The sequence below is a fragment of the Colletotrichum scovillei genome (assembly GCF_011075155.1).
Source record: "Colletotrichum scovillei strain TJNH1 chromosome Unknown Contig00010, whole genome shotgun sequence".
NCBI lineage: Eukaryota > Fungi > Ascomycota > Sordariomycetes > Glomerellales > Glomerellaceae > Colletotrichum > Colletotrichum scovillei.
The window spans coordinates 2,666,265-2,681,780 of NW_023336268.1; the positions used below are offsets into that span (position 1 = coordinate 2,666,265).

Here is a 15,516-nt window from a genome sequence, read left to right on the forward strand (position 1 = left end):
GTTCCTCTCGTTATGGGACTGGCGTTGAAACTTGTCTTGGTTGAGGCGGGTCTCAGGGGAAGGTATGATCGTGCGAGACAGGCCCCTACGCGCATCTGCGTGATTTGACTGGGAAATAGTTGTAGGTTTGATGAATCCTTTCACGCTATGTCAATTCTCCAACATATCTCATTTATGAGTTCTCACGGACAAATATACAAATGTTGTTGTCCGACACAGAAGTCACCTCTCTTGATGACGGCATTAGTGGTCCCTGTCGATCTAACCTCAAGCCCCGCGGACCGTCCGATCGATCCACGCCTCGCAAGGGCTAGTGGGTGATTTGCGCTCCAATTCACTAAAGTCTGGTGCCAGTACATCATTGCGAGCCCTGATTGCTAATGCCGTTGAAGTCAATTAGACAGCCGAATGTGAAAACACTAATTATCGAGCTTAACCTGAAAACGTACCCTACTTTGCGAGTTTCTACAATCCCGAGCAATATCTAATTTGGCAACGACAAGACCGCCACCAATGGCCCAGAATCCCAAGTGAACGAATGAAAATCAAAACTAAACGCTTGTCAAAATCAGGAAAGAAGGTATTCTAAACACAAACCTTGTCATATCCTGTTCTTCTCCGATGCACCACCAACTTGCCTTGTCCACAAATCCTTGTATCTTTTCCCTTGCGCCAACAACTCTTCATGCGTACCACTTTCAACCACTCTACCCTCATGAATGACCACAATCTTGTCCGAGTTGACGACCGTTGAGAGTCTATGGGCAATAACAAACGTCGTCCTGCCACTCTTTAAAGTCTCCAAAGCATGCTGAATATTCGCTTCAGTCATTGTATCAACCGCACTCGTCGCCTCGTCGAGAATCAGGATGGGCGGATCCTTTAAAAATACCCGCGCAATGGCAAGTCTCTGGATCTCACCGCCAGAAAGTTTGACCCCCTGCTCGCCAACCTTGCTTTCGTAGCCATCGGCGAAACTCAGGATGCGGTCGTGGATCGCAGCCGCCCGGCATGCTTCGAAGACGTCTTCGTCTGTCGCAGACGGCCGCGCGTAACGTAAGTTTTCCATGACGGAGGCGTTAAACAGCAAGGGGTCCTGCGGAACGACTCCAAGGGCTTCGCGAAGCGATGTGAGAGTGACGTCGCGGATGTCTTGGCCGTCAATGGTGATGCGACCGCTTGTAACGTCGTGGAACCGCAACAGCAATTTCATGATTGATGACTTTCCGGCGCCCGTCTCTCCCACCAAGGCGATGGTCTTTCCTGGTGCTGCTGACACATCCAGCTCTTTAACAGTCTGTCTCCTAGGGTCGTAGGCAAAGCCGACATTCTCAAATGCGACGTGGCCTTTGACGGGCGTAAGGTTCTTGGCGTTCTCCTTTTCGACGATGGTTGACTTGGTCTGTAGTAGATTGAGAAGACGTTCGGCATCCACCAAGTCTGACATCAAGTACCGGTAATTGTGTGAGAGGAACTTGAGAGGCCAGACCAGATACTCCCAGTATGTTAAGAGCAACACGAAATCTCCGGGAGAAGCTCGGCCGTTAGTGATCTCATACAATACCAGGCATGCCAGCACAAAAAATGTAACTGGTACGGTCGCCTCCAGGAGAGCCTGAATGAAAGCATCGCCGACCCCATACCTACGGCTGGCGGCGAGTTGCGAGTCCACAGCCTGGCCGAAGCGGCGCTTCTCGAAATTGAACATGTTGAAATACGTGACGGTCTGCCATCCTTGAACAGCCTGGTGCATGATTCTCGCTTCCTCTCTTTCAGCTTTGCTTGAGGCCCTGCGATTCGCAAGGTTCATGTTTGAAGTGACGACCTCCAACGTTGTGAAAGCCACAGAAGCCACAAGCATAGCTAGAGAGACGTAGGCGTTGAATTTCCAGTACAAGAACCAGAGTGCGATGAACATGTCCGCTACTGTCGGCAGTATGTCAATGACGGCGGTCTCGAGCAGATTGCTAAGAGCTTCGCCCTGCTCGATGGCCTTCATGACTTCTGCAGAGTCCCTCTCGGCGTGAAACTCCATGGGAAGGTTCATGACGTGACTGAAGGCGGCATTGGTGATCTGTCTGTATGAAAACTGCTTGATGGGAATTTTCGCGAGTGCCTCAACCAAACCCAGACCAGACTCGCCGCTGATGAGACTGAGAAGCAACCATATGGCCAGTGCACCGTACGGTGCTTCCTTCGCCAGGATTTTGTCGGTGACGATGCCGAGTTGACGGGGGATCAGGATGATCATTGCTCTTCCACCTGCTATGCACAGAAGGCAGAGGATAATCGAAAGTTGAACTTTTCTGTCCTTTCTGGGGATCAGAAGCGGGACAAAGATTTTGAAGTCTTTCAAATATCCCAGCCATCCGCCCGTCTCTTCTAGTCTCTTGGCTCGTCGACGCTTGATGCTGGCACTGTCGTCACCGTCATCGTCTGTATCTTCGTCTTCGGAGTCATCGCTGGCAATCTCGGTGTCGGTGTCATCTCTGAAGCGCTCGGTTCCATAGTCGACAGGCCCCTCTTGTGCATGCGATCCAAGGAAAGGTTGACTTTCCTCGGAGCAGGCTCCGCTACTACCTCTCTGAGTTGTAGTGCTGGCCATAGCAACCAAAACTAAACCGACAATGACAAAGATTCGAACTCCCTGGCAAACAATACAAACAACGTCGGGGGTAGAGAATGATCGTCCACGAACATTGAGAACCAGCAGAGGAATCTCGAGCAAAAATGTTGCGGTGCAGGCGCCGAGCAAAAGTCGTGTCTCATTCCCAATAGAACAAAGCGCTATCCACGCGAAAGTTGACAGCAAGACGTGGATAATGTGAGCTTGCTCCTTATTGAAAGCGTCGGGCTGAAAAGCTGCAGCAACTAGTTCAGATACGTATGTGATGATGACGATGAGTTGCGCAATTTTCTCGGGTTTTGATCGGCGATGTTTGTAATCTTTCGTTGATGTGTGTTTCCTCTTGACTTGGCTTGACTGAACTGAAGCCCAAAAGCCGATGAGCACGGCGCTCAGGGCACAGCCGTAGTGCAGAACCTGCGAGGCTTGCGAAGGGGAGATCATCGTGAAGGAGTCGGTGAAGATGGAAGTGAAACTCAAACCAAAAATTGGCAACTCACTCTCTGTCTTAAGTAATGGAAGAAAAACATTTCATCGTGGTCTATTCTTTACTTTAGGTTTCCCGGGAATAACCGTGCTATGCACCAAAAATCTGACGCTATGACATCTTACCCTGTGTAACACTGCCGTAGATGCCATGAGTTCATCGCCGCATCGGTAGTGCTGATAACTTTCCCCATAGACATTTACGATCTACCCCGAATGGGATTGTAGGCTTTGCTGAAGTGCCGTGGTCCAATCCACTTTTCTTCGCCTTGAGACTAAGCCTCGGGCCGCGTCTGACTCATCCCTCCGGCCCTGTATGATTCACTTCACATCATCGCGTAACGGAACATTCGGGCTCCGATACGTTGGAAATGTCGACGTTCAAGGTGCTCGTAAAAGGTAGACATTCTTGACTGCGAGATGCAGAGCCACTGAGGCGAAAATAAACTACGGCCACCGCGAGCTAGACTGGCATGACTAGGGGAAAAGGTAAACAAATCTTTATCCTCAATTCGCACGATGGTGGCTGAGGGTCAGCAACGAGCTCAACTGCAACATCGGGAATGACTCAGAGGTAAGTATCTCGCAAAATTCTCTACAGGGTGATACTGCAATTGGGCAGATTTGGAACGATATTATGACTGCGATTTCATATGCTCGACATGCCCAATTACGATGGAGTGGCAATTCTCAACAGTCAGACCATCCTTGTCTCTCTTTCAATGCTTCTTCTTTGGAGCACCAATCAACATCCTTCATTCACTGCCTAGAGCAATTGCAGCCATCTGTTTCGTCGCAATGGAGATTGGCGTGGTATCCTTCGACTCTTCCACTTCAGCCAACTTCTTCGCCCTGGCCTGTCGCTCAATCCAGTCTTTGGCGCCATTGTAGGTACAATTGTAGTCCATGAACTCGGCCGGATTCCTAAAATCATTAGCGACAGAACCACATGCTTAATTCCAACAACTGACATCGTGATCTTGTTGTTGCCTTTGTCTGTCGCAGGCTTTCCGGACTCTCTGCTGTAGCCTTGGATGAGTGTGGTCCTCTCGTACCGACAGTTGAATACTATCTGCTGGGATGTTAGCCACTGAGTCTCAAGATCAATGGTTGATAGGTTTGTCACCTTCAGTCTCTCTGTAATCTGCGATCTAGTCGGCCTTTCTTTGATATCTGAAAAGATGGCTCCTAGAGCCTCTGCATCCTCGATAGCCTGGCTGGCCCCCTGTCCTTGAGTCGGAAGCATCGGATGAGCGGCATCACCGATAATGATTGCACGTTCGCGGTACCAAGTATCCAATGGGTCCTAAACAAGTGTCAGATCTTTTCCCCCAAATATTACGATTGGGCTTTAGCCTTACTAGGTCGCGTAACTGCCACAATCCAACTTCTGTGCAATTCTTGAAAACAGCCTTGGCCCACTTTGGAAAAACATCAAATGTTTCCCTCAGCTTATCTGGACTGCCTTTGGTGGTCCATGACTTTCCTTCGGCATTTTCCTGCATTTGGTCTGTGATATTGAGTGAGCCACGACTCTACTTCGGCTTGAGAGATAAGCTGCTTACCATCTGGTACCAGAGCTACAATGCTGTAGATTGATCCGTTTCTTGCGGGACCCATGATGATACGTCGATCATGACCCATGATCATCGTGGTGAACGACTCCCTCGGATCTATCACGGATGTGAAATCTTTGTCTTGCTCCAACTCAGAGCTGTCAATCACTAGTCGGTATGCTAGTTACATCGATTCACCGTCAGTTTCAATGTTGAATACACGGTGTCTTCTAGATACAGTCGCCTGCTTACCGGAGAGTCCAGTTGGTATCGCGGGGGCTTCCTTTCCGATGATCGATTGTCGAAGAACGCTCTTACTACGACGGGATTAGAAAATACGACCTTCCGATCTTGCGGCGAACATAACTCACATCCCATCAGCTCCAATGATGAGGTCCGCAGAAAGCACTTCTCCGGACTCGAGTGTGACAGTTCCGGCCTCTGGGTCGCATTTCCGGACTACGCAGCCCGTTCGGATCTCGACAGGATTCACGTTTCCTTCGTTTCGTGTTGCTGCAAATTTTAGAGCATCATGTAGATCAACACTTTGAAGTCAGCTCAGTAGTGAATGAAGTTGATGTCATCAGCGCTTACCGATGATAGATCATTCTCTCCTGCAACATTGTCAGTGATTCACATCATGGCGTGTCAGAAGCACTGATGGTGTACGTACAGCGCCATAGCTCTTCTTCAAGTGAAAGGGAATCTCTGCATGTAGCTTTCCTTCTGTGTTGTAAATCCGAAACTGGAAGGCATCTGTCAATTGACAAACTCATCGGGTCTCCGGTCTTGGCCTTACAGCTTTGTCGGCCATAGACCCCGTCTTGGCAAGGCCTTCTTCGAGGCCCCATTGTTTCTCGACAATTCTGCAACGTTAGCTACCTTGCGTGGAGGGTATTAACTCGCTTGATCTATAGTTCATGACTTACTTTGACGCATTCGGCTGGAGACTGAAAATTTCTGTTAGTCGATTTCCTCTCTAGAAGAGCATATGCCTCGAAGATGCACGGGGCGGATGATCTCACGATATTGTGGCGCCGATCTCTCGGTTGAGGCGACTCTGCTCCAGAACAGTTATCCTTCGACTCGGCCCCCTCAACGCAATCGCCTATGGCAGTTAGTCAGAGCCCAGTTTCGTCTGCTTCCATAATTGCTTACTGAGGACAACCCTGCGATGCCACCGCCAACTACGATGATGTTGAACAAGCTGCTTTCTTCTGAGGCAGACATCTCGAACAGGATTACTAATGACTCTGACACGAATGGAAGAAAGATGATGGACGTCAATGGTATGCAACCCTCAAGGCTTTGCATCGGCGCAGGGGATCAAGTACTGCGGCATTGGCATGTGTGAGATGAGCTTGGATCGGAAGCTAATACCCTCCTCGGACAAGACCGCCAGCTACGTTGGTGCCTTGCCTATGCCGAATGCATAGCCGCGAATCCAGCCCATCCACTTTCCGATAGCTGTTTCTAGACCCTTAAGCTAGGTGAACTGTGAAAGAAGGCAAATCTGTCTGGGGTTGGGGGGATGGATGTGCCCCAGTTGACCAACTCTAGGGAGCCGAACCGAGCGGCGAACCGAACCGAGGGGCTCGATCGCAGTGCCCATCCGGGACGTGATCAGCACATCCGGCCCAGAACCTCGGAAATCTTTGCAAGGATACAAGATACGGCTTATGTTAGCTGGACTGTGATTATGGTGGCAACATCGTTTGAACAGGTAAAGGTCAAATAGACCTACAGCTTGCAATTCGCGATAGCACCAAAATCTGGACCAAAGCATCTTTTAGCTTCGCTGCACTGCACCCACGCCTTCCAAACTTGAAAATCTTCGACTATGGCTACTACTACTGTCTCAATTATCGAGCAGCCCAGCGCTGCAATCAAGACCGTTGATGATGGCAGAATGAAGATGGATGGCCAGGACCCGGCGTACGGCGATTGGCGTGATGACCTTCTCAGAGACGGATATGCCGTGATCAAGGCTGCTATCCCAAGAGAACGCGCTGACGGCTATGCGGACAAGATGTACGGGCTTCTGGAATCATTGTAAGTTCTATCTTGATCTTCTTGGTCTAGCTACGGGAATCTGACTGGTCCTAGCGGCCTCGGCTATGATCGAAACGATCCATCGACCGTTCATCCCGACAAGCTGCCTGTGATCAATGAAAAGGGCATGCTGATGGCCTACGGAGCCTGCCATGAAGACTTTGTCTGGGATATCCGCAGTGAACCCGGCGTAGTCGGTGCCTTCGAGAAGGTCTACGGCACTGAGGACCTCCTTGTTTCTTTCGATGTCATTAACTACGGCTTCGCGAATCGCACCAACCTTCCCGAAAACAAACCCTGGCCCCACCAAGATCAGGACCCCGAGAAGCCTGGATTCCGCTGTCTCCAAGGCCTCGTCAACCTCCACCCCTGTGGCCCCGATGATGGCGGTCTCATTGTATGCAAGGGCTCCCACAACCTGAGCGCGCAGTTCCACAAAGACCTCAAGGACGAGCCGCGTATCCCAGCTTGGACCAAAGAGTGGTATGGTTTCACTGATCGCGGCATGGAGTGGCTGAAGGAGCACGGTGGCGAGTGGATCAAGGTCTGCGCCGATCCTGGTGACCTGATCGTCTGGGACTCGCGCACTGCGCACTATAACGTCCCCGTCAAGGGAAAGATTGATCGTATGGCTGTGTACACTTGCTTCATGCCTGTCACAGACGCCACCCAAGAACATCTGGTGCGCAAGCAAGCCGCATATGAGTGTAAGTTGTTCAGCCAAGTTGAACCTCGAAGAAGGAGTTGGTGCTGACAACATGTTCTTCTACAGCTCGACTGGGCACCACCCATTGGCCCAACGCTCGTCACACGGGGTCCAACACCGCCACCCGAAATGGAAAGCCAGACCACATTACCAGGGAGAGACCACTGAACGACAAGAAGTTGAGCGAGAGAGCTTTCAAGCTTACAGGTATTCCTTACATCCGGGTATGATTGTGAATGCCCGAGGTGCTTGTTTCTTGATGGGAAGTGCAATGCTCGGGGAAAGGGCGTGGGATACTGTATCTTACCTTCGTTGACATCCATATTGCCACAATCGTTGTTCTTCAAAGTTTCTCAACTGCGCCTCAAGGTGACATCGCCATTACTTACTGCAACACCTCCGCGTGTCGGCAATGTGTCCCGTATGACAACGGAAAGGTCATACCCGAACCACTTCATGCATGTATCGATAGGCGCGACGTAGTCACTCTCTAGACCACTCGAGCAACGCCGAGATAGAACGGAGCAAAGAGATTTGTTCCGGGACTATCAACCTCAAGAGAACACAACACTTCGGATACATAGACATAATTGGTTAGAGACACTACCTTCCCCGAGGAAAATGTCTACCGCCAACGCACTGTGATAGATACTTAGTATTGTCTAGACATAATGTTATCAGACTGCACGCGTGCGAGAATTGGCACTCCGAGTACCATGGACAATGAGATCTCGGTTCAAAAACCGGGTTCCAGATTCGGGTTGGCCAGCACTCGAGTCCCAGACAAGTGTTGATTTGAAGATACGGGTCAAATCAAGCCGGAAGACGTATACCGGTTCAATCTCGAAGTGGAACGATAGCTGAGAAGCATTCATGAACTCCGAACCGAAGGTAACAACTGCATAGACACAACGGCACGGATGATAAGCCGAAGACTCCAATTCCGGAGCGCCCTAGGCTGTCACATCCCTCGTTCTGGCTGAGGACTTCCCTGTTCGCGTAGGCTTCCCCGCACGAAGCTGAGCGAGAATACTCTGCCGAAGCACGCTAGTGAATGACCAAGCCGGGGCCCCTCTACTGTACCCCAGACTGTCAACCCCCACACTGAATCTGGGGTTGAATCTGGGGATGCCAGATAGTCTGCCAAGGGCAGAAGAACAACACAAGCAAGGGAGTTGATACGAATCCGAGGTTGACGAATGATACCACAGATGTTTGTCAGTGTGCCTATTTTGCAGAAATACGACTTGCCTCCCATGGCACCGTTTCAACTTTGACGACAACAACAGTCTCACAAACAACAGTTCTTCGTCCTCGACACAGGACAGAGGACAGCAGTCTTTCAATTCCAAACTAAAGCTCAATTTCCGCTATTAACTCCTCAAGACGGTCGCTTCAACATGGGCGAGCTAGACAACAAGATCACCGAAGAAAGGGTGGAGTCTGCCTCTGACTTCCCCCAGAAGCCTCAACTCGACGATGGCAGCTTCAAGGCAAACGTCCAACTTGCCGACGGAGATGTTACCTACCTTATCCCAACTCCGAGTTCGGATCCCCGCGGTAAGCTTGCGGATTATCAAGGTCTCTTCGTAACTCTAAATGCTTCTTGCTAATCATTCGGCTCAACAACTTAGATCCCCTCAACTTGAGCCCACTTCGAAAATGGGTAAGTCATCTTTCAAGAATCCAACTCACATCCCGCGGAACAAGCGAAGACTGATGTTGAATTGTTGAATAGATAATCACGATGACTTGTGCGACTTTTGCCGCGGTTGGCCTCGTCCAAGTTTCCGGTCTTGGAGCTCTTCTCGGAGAGTTTATCCCTGAATACGCAGCCGAAGGCAGAGGATATGATGATATTTCCCACCTCATGACTTATCCGTCCTTGTTCATGGGTCTTGGAAACCTCATCGGAATGCCTCTTGCACTTGCTGTAGGCCGCCGTCCGGTTTTCCTCGGGTCTTGTGCCTTGGCCGTCATAGGTTCCATCCTCTGCGGTGTTCAGAAAGGCTATACCTCTCACCTCGTTGCTCGTATGGTCCTCGGCTTGGCCGCCGGTCAGAGTGAAGCTCTCTGCCCGCTCATGGTACAAGAGGTCCACTTCCTTCACGAGCGTGCCCGGTGCCTCATGTGGTTCACGCTTTGGCAATCAACTCTCAGTGCCGTCTACTCCCTTCTTACCTCCTACATAGCCGCTGGCATTGGATCGTCTGGTTGGTACTTCCTGGGGTCAGGTTTTGCCGCTATCACTTTCATCTTTGCGGTCTTCATGGTACCCGAGACCAAGTACGACCGACCGCTCGCAGCATATCAAGGCCAGACTGCCCAGGTCTCGCACTTTGTCACAACTGCCGGTCCTGGAGTCGACGACACCACTGGAGTGTATACAGAGATGCTTACCCGCAAGACTACCACGGAACCCCGTCAGCTTGACTTCGTCAACTTCAAGCCTCGCACCTTCGCGTCTGACCTCCGTCTTTTCACCCAAAAGGCCGATTGGAAAGAAGGGTGGCAATGCTGCACTGGCATGGCTATCGTCACTTTCTTTCCTGACATGATGTGGGCACTTCTGCTCAATGGCCTGACAATGTAAGGCGCAGCCTTGGCAACGGCCAATACCCTATTCCACAAAGTTTCAGTGTACTGTCACTAACTTAATCTCCTTCCTAGCGGCGTCAACATCGCTCTTGGTACCACCTATGGCGGGATTTTGCAGAATGCTCCCTACAACTGGAAATCATCAGTCGTCAGTTTCGCCCTGACCGGTCAAATTGTTGTTGCATTCCTTGCCCTGCCGCTTCTGGGTCGAGGATCAGACTGGGTAATCAAATTTTTCGCTCGAAGGAACGGCGGCGTTCACAAAGCAGAATACCGACTTATCCCTCTCATCATTCCGGTCATTGTCGGTACACTCGCGGCCGTAATCTACGGCCAGGCAGCCGAGCACCCCGATAGATATCACTGGTTTGCCATCGTGTTTGCTCTTAATGCCTACTACTTCGGCTTTGTCGGAGCAAATCAAGTCGGCATCACGTATGCTCTCGACGCGTACCCGACTCGGTCTGGCCCGGTGCTGGTCATCATCTGCGCTATGCGCGGTGTGATCTCTTTCGGAACGAGCTATGGAGTGACACCTTTCATAGCTTCAATGGGATACGATGGCGCATTTGGTATTTATGGAGCTCTTACGGCTGGTATTGGTGCTGCTGGAATCTTTGTCTTTATCTGGGGCACCCAGATCAGAGAAATGGTCTCGAAGTGGTCTATTGCAAACACCACGACAACCCCTTCATACAACCATTAGCATGGATAGTCTCCTTTCGCTGGGACCCTTGGGTTGATGACCGAGTCCCGAAGTCTCCAGCATTAGTTCCATATTGTGTTGGCCTTGATTTAGCGGCAGATTGAATGACAGTTAGGTGGTCATGTGTAGTTTGAGTGAAATTCAAAGTAGACCTCAGCAAAGAATTCAATAGGAATAAGTAACATTTACTACAAGTAATTTCTTCTCTCTGCTTACCTATTCGCCTGTCTTAACAACTCGAGGGTATGGAGGAAGAGGAGGGTGCAGCATCTGATTGAACCTGGGACCGCCCGAATTCCCCTGGCTGACACCCGACGTAGTATCGCTTTCAGCAATTGAAAGGCGCATAAGCTGACGGTGCTGTACCTTCGAGCTATTCCATGGTATTGGTTCTTTCGGACAAGTCGTACTTCGATGGCATTCAATGCTTTCACTTTATCGGAAGGTAAGGAGCACTAAAAACCTTTTGCTAGCCGCGGGTCACTCGAAGTTCCATGTGGGTTTCAGGATGGTTCTCACAGGAACTAAGTAGGAACTTCATGGGTCTCCATTCGATTATGACATCTGCTGTTTTGCTGCAATTACCTAGTGCTAAGAAGACTAGGATGGAATGAAAGGAAGGATAATGCGACTCTGATGCTCTGGCCCACAGTGGAGGAAATGCTCGCCTTTGTTCCTCTCATAATCCGGCCGCTCAGTAGAAAATGCTTTGTACTCAGCAATGGAGGGGAACTGGCCACCAATCTGCACCTGAACAGATTCACCTGCTTCGTAGTCTACACCCATGGCCCAGATGCCGATCTCCAACTCCACAATGGTGCCAGGTGGGATCTTGTCCTCCCTGTCGTGGGGGTGGAAAGGGAATTGAGGGTGCATCGATCGCTCAGGATCAGTGTTTCGATGAGATGCTCTCAGCTGACCGACCGAGCCGAGATGCAAATTTGTGCTACTCTGCTCCTTCTTAGGGATGTCGTGGATGGACTTGACTGGTGCAGCCCAGAATGGGAAGCAAAGATGCATCATCGGATTCCCGTCCTTATCAAGTTTCCTGACGTTGACAAACACGTTCATGTCATCGTGTGAAGGACAGGACATGTACAAGACTGCCTTTGGAATGCCAATGAGGCGTGAGGGTTTGTCGAACGTGTATGTAAACTTGACAAGCGAATTGCCATCTTCGGAGTTGTAGGACACTTTCGAGGAGTTCGACGGAGCAGACTCAGACAGTTTCTCGTTATCGAGGTAGAAGGTCTTGTAATCGGTGTTTGGTGGAGGGAAGTCTTCGAAAATGATGTCGCTTTCTGGCTCTCGGTCGCCAAACTTCAATGATGTCCACCGCACCTTGGGGGTCTTCTCCCAGTCGTTTTCGATGCCCTTGAGATACCTGTCAAAGAATTTCTTAAGCGATAATTAGCATGATGCCTGACAAAGAGCTTTCAGATGGAGTGGGAGACTTACCGCCAAATCCTCGTTCGTCTCTGGCACGCTGTAAAGATCAAACCACTCCTGCCACGCGCTCCATCGAATCCATTTGTCGGAAGTATCCAGTTCCATAAAGCCTCTGATGCTACCCATTGTGTGAATAGAACTAAAGTCTGACCCGGAGATGTAGGCCGGGATCTTAATTGCCTTCATGTTTGCGCGCTTGTCCTCCCACCAGATATTTGAAAGGGGACTTCTGCGATACATTTCCGCAAAGTCCTCTACACCTGAGTTGCCTTTAATGATGAGACTGGTGATAAGATCGAAGTTGCTCATGGAGAAAATGCCACCTCGGACGAACTGCTCGCGGAACAGATCGCCGCTCGCCTCCCATGGTGCAATGGCTTTGAGGGATGGAGGGTTGAGGGCGGCAACATGCCATTGAGCAATAGCAAGCGCAGAATTGCCCGCCATACCCACGCTTCCGTTGCACCAGTCGAACTTTGCGATAGCCTCGATAACATCATAAGCGTCCTCTGCATCTTGCAAACCCATAATTGGGACTTGGCCGTCGCTATTGCCAGCGCCTCTGCTATCGACGCTTATGATCGCGTACCCCTTGGGGCACCACCGCTGCGGATCGAGACCCTCGAACTTCTCCAGGCCGCTGAGGTCGCTCTTCTTCACGCAGCACGACCATGGCGTCATCGGGAGCATGGTAAGAGCGCTGTACTTCTTGCCGTAGGGTGACCAGCCGACAATGGCGGGGATCTTCTCAGTGCTGTCTGCCGGGCGGTAGACGTCGATGTAAAGTCTGCACCCGTCTCTAACTTTGATCTCGACATCGTGATCGATTCGAATATCGCTCTCGAGGGGCTTTGCATCGTAGCCGTTCCAGCCTTTAGGCAGGACTTCAGTCCGACCTGGGGTGAAGCCTTGGTAGTTGTTGGTGCCGATTTCAGGCTTACCGATAGGCTTATACGCAATTTGGATGGGAAGAGGCATGGCTGAATCTGACGACTTGAAAATTGGGACTGAAGAATTGAGATACGGTAAGGCAGAGGGGCATCACGAGTTCGCCATATCACTGAACATGCAAACAAAGTTCTTTTTATGGAACGCGTCTGACGATTCAATGGCTTGACGAGAACATCGCGTTGTCGCGAAGCTCAAGTTCCATAGCTTGAGTGCCTCGGTCTAATTCCGCCCGGAGCGGGCTTCCCCAGGCGGATATGCACGATTCTGTGGGGCGAGGAGTGCGCCGCACCAGATCTAGCCAAGATCGAGGGGCAGCCGGCCCCGCCGTTGCTGCGAAATTGCGGAGAAGAGGAGCCTGGAGAGCCTGTCCGAACCGAACCGAACCGAACCGAGGAGTCCGCGGCCACAATAGCTGTCTCGTCAGCCAAGGGTCAAACGGATGACCGAACCGGGCCTAGGATGAAGCCCGAGGGAATGCACACTCATACAGGAGAGATCGATTCAGGGACGAGATTGTGCGGGGAAGTCAGACTTACGGTCTCAAAATAGCTTCACGAGTTCATCGTGGAGATCTCTGTTGAGATCTCTAGTAGTTTTCCTGAAGGAGACGAGACATAAAGTCAAGGGAAAATAAGAGGATAATCCAGATTCATTGCATCTTCTTCCTTTGATCAGACTACCTGATTACACCTTTCTGAATTGTCCCACCAAACGCACTGCCGATCAAATAAAGTTAAAAGTAGTCACTCTTGAACATCCACAATGTCGAAGAGCCTCTTAACCCCGAAGTCAAACTACGGCGATTGGCGCGACTTCTTCTTCGAACATGGCTACGCCATCATCAAGAACGCTATTACTCCTGAGCGAGCTGAGTATTACAAATCAAAGCAGGTCGAATGGCTCAAGTCTTTCAATCGTGGATTCGACCCGGAAAACGAAGACACTTGGACCTCTGAGCACCTCCCCGTCTCGTTCAAGGGTGGCATGTACGGGTCCTACTGTGCCCCACACGAGCGATTCGCGTGGGAAGCAAGAATGTGAGTGGCACCGGTCTATCGACTCGTGTAATGTGAGCTGAACTTTCGATAGGGAGCCTGGAGTGATGAACCCATTCATTCATATCTGGGAGACGGAGGAGTTGCTGGTCAGTTTTGACATGTTCAACATTACACTTCCTCGCCAGAAGGACTTGAAGTGGTCTCCATGGCCCCACTGTGGTAAGTCTCCCCGCAGACCACTCAATGACTCCAATCCCTAAGAGAGGAATTTCAGACCAGGACCCCAAGAGGAAAGGCCTTCAGTGCATCCAAGGTCTTCTCAACTTTGCACCCAACGGAGATGACGATGGCGGGCTCATCCTGATGGACGGCTCCGCCAAGCTCTACGATCAATTCTTCAAGGAGACACGAGAGATGGCAAACCATGAAGACGCCCCGCCTCCCGAAGCGAACTACCGTGATCTGTTCATTTTCAAGGAAGAGGATGTCAAGTGGTTCGAGGATCGTGGGTGTCGCCTCATCAAGCCTAACCTGGAACCAGGCGACCTGGTGCTTTGGGATTCACGGTATGCTTTCATCTGTACACCAATGTTCAGGAACCCTTCATGCTGACCGTGTCAAGATCGATGCATTATGCCAAACATCCTACGGGAACTCAGATCAGGCACGCGCAGTACGTTTGCTTTACGCCCGTCAAATTCGCCGACCCACAGGCATTGAAGGAGAAGGCGGACATTTTCCGTTCATGGGGAGGTACCACGCACTGGCCGCACACGAATATCCATCCCCAAGGAAAGGCGAAGAGGGACGGGGTGCTTGACCCACAAGAGCGCGAGGAACCTCTGGAGAAGCCTATCGTGACGGACAGGCTATTGCAATTGGCGGCGGTGAAGGCGTATTGATAGTCCTGACTTTAGTCTCATATAAGAGAACATTTCATCCTATGATTCAGATTTTATGATTTCGCATGCAATTGATTTGCTTTTCCAACAACTGTGCCAACTTGAGATTCTGCAACAGTTTTCATCATTTCCGTCGATCTAGATCTTGACCTCACCAACCGATAAACAGGTACTAAGTCAAGCGTCAATGATTTCTTTTGTCCCGCACTTTTGATGACCGTCTTCGAATTGCATGTCTTGACCAGAGACCCTTTGTTTCTTTCTCGATAATCGTCAATTAGACAGCAGGCGTGAGGTCGTCAGTGTATACATAGGTATGAATGACTTGTAGTTTCCCTGGTACTGCTTCTCGCCCAGTCGGATCGTAGCCCGCGTGAGGAAATAGCTTAAACTGGGTATTACATACCCACATCTTAGTAACTGAAACGTAGTCTGAGTTATCCGCAGCTCCAGCAACAATGAAACCGAACTTGAGCTGGCATTACA

The 15,516-nt window shown here is 50.6% G+C and overlaps 5 protein-coding genes across 5 annotated transcripts; 3 read left to right on the forward strand and 2 right to left on the reverse strand.

The window, feature by feature from the left end:
• Positions 1–601: 601 nt before the first annotated feature.
• On the reverse strand, positions 602–5,898 carry HER10_EVM0009975 (ABC transporter; the record flags this gene model as incomplete). Its single annotated transcript, XM_035479445.1, has 15 exons — positions 602–2,597; positions 2,885–3,017; positions 3,876–4,036; positions 4,084–4,184; positions 4,239–4,418; positions 4,474–4,622; positions 4,678–4,848; positions 4,921–4,985; positions 5,040–5,213; positions 5,263–5,282; positions 5,342–5,413; positions 5,468–5,534; positions 5,598–5,618; positions 5,694–5,776; positions 5,827–5,898. The coding sequence occupies 15 exons, from the start codon at positions 5,896–5,898 to the stop codon at positions 602–604; spliced, it is 3,465 nt and encodes a 1,154-aa protein (XP_035328394.1).
• Positions 5,899–6,508: 610 nt separating this feature from the next.
• On the forward strand, positions 6,509–7,656 carry HER10_EVM0001020 (phytanoyl-CoA dioxygenase; the record flags this gene model as incomplete). Its single annotated transcript, XM_035470784.1, has 4 exons — positions 6,509–6,720; positions 6,775–6,967; positions 7,037–7,427; positions 7,493–7,656. The coding sequence occupies 4 exons, from the start codon at positions 6,509–6,511 to the stop codon at positions 7,654–7,656; spliced, it is 960 nt and encodes a 319-aa protein (XP_035327563.1).
• A 1,170-nt stretch (positions 7,657–8,826) lies between these two features.
• On the forward strand, positions 8,827–10,730 carry HER10_EVM0008761 (major facilitator superfamily transporter; the record flags this gene model as incomplete). Its single annotated transcript, XM_035478270.1, has 4 exons — positions 8,827–8,986; positions 9,061–9,092; positions 9,165–10,015; positions 10,097–10,730. The coding sequence occupies 4 exons, from the start codon at positions 8,827–8,829 to the stop codon at positions 10,728–10,730; spliced, it is 1,677 nt and encodes a 558-aa protein (XP_035328287.1).
• A 600-nt stretch (positions 10,731–11,330) lies between these two features.
• HER10_EVM0002299 (X-Pro dipeptidyl-peptidase C-terminal non-catalytic domain-containing protein) lies at positions 11,331–13,157 on the reverse strand (the record flags this gene model as incomplete). Its single annotated transcript, XM_035472016.1, has 2 exons — positions 11,331–12,128; positions 12,189–13,157. 2 exons carry the CDS (start codon positions 13,155–13,157, stop codon positions 11,331–11,333), a joined length of 1,767 nt encoding a protein of 588 aa, XP_035327671.1.
• Positions 13,158–13,892: 735 nt separating this feature from the next.
• On the forward strand, positions 13,893–15,030 carry HER10_EVM0005537 (uncharacterized protein; the record flags this gene model as incomplete). Its single annotated transcript, XM_035475150.1, has 4 exons — positions 13,893–14,167; positions 14,220–14,347; positions 14,403–14,694; positions 14,751–15,030. The coding sequence occupies 4 exons, from the start codon at positions 13,893–13,895 to the stop codon at positions 15,028–15,030; spliced, it is 975 nt and encodes a 324-aa protein (XP_035327996.1).
• Positions 15,031–15,516: the final 486 nt, after the last annotated feature.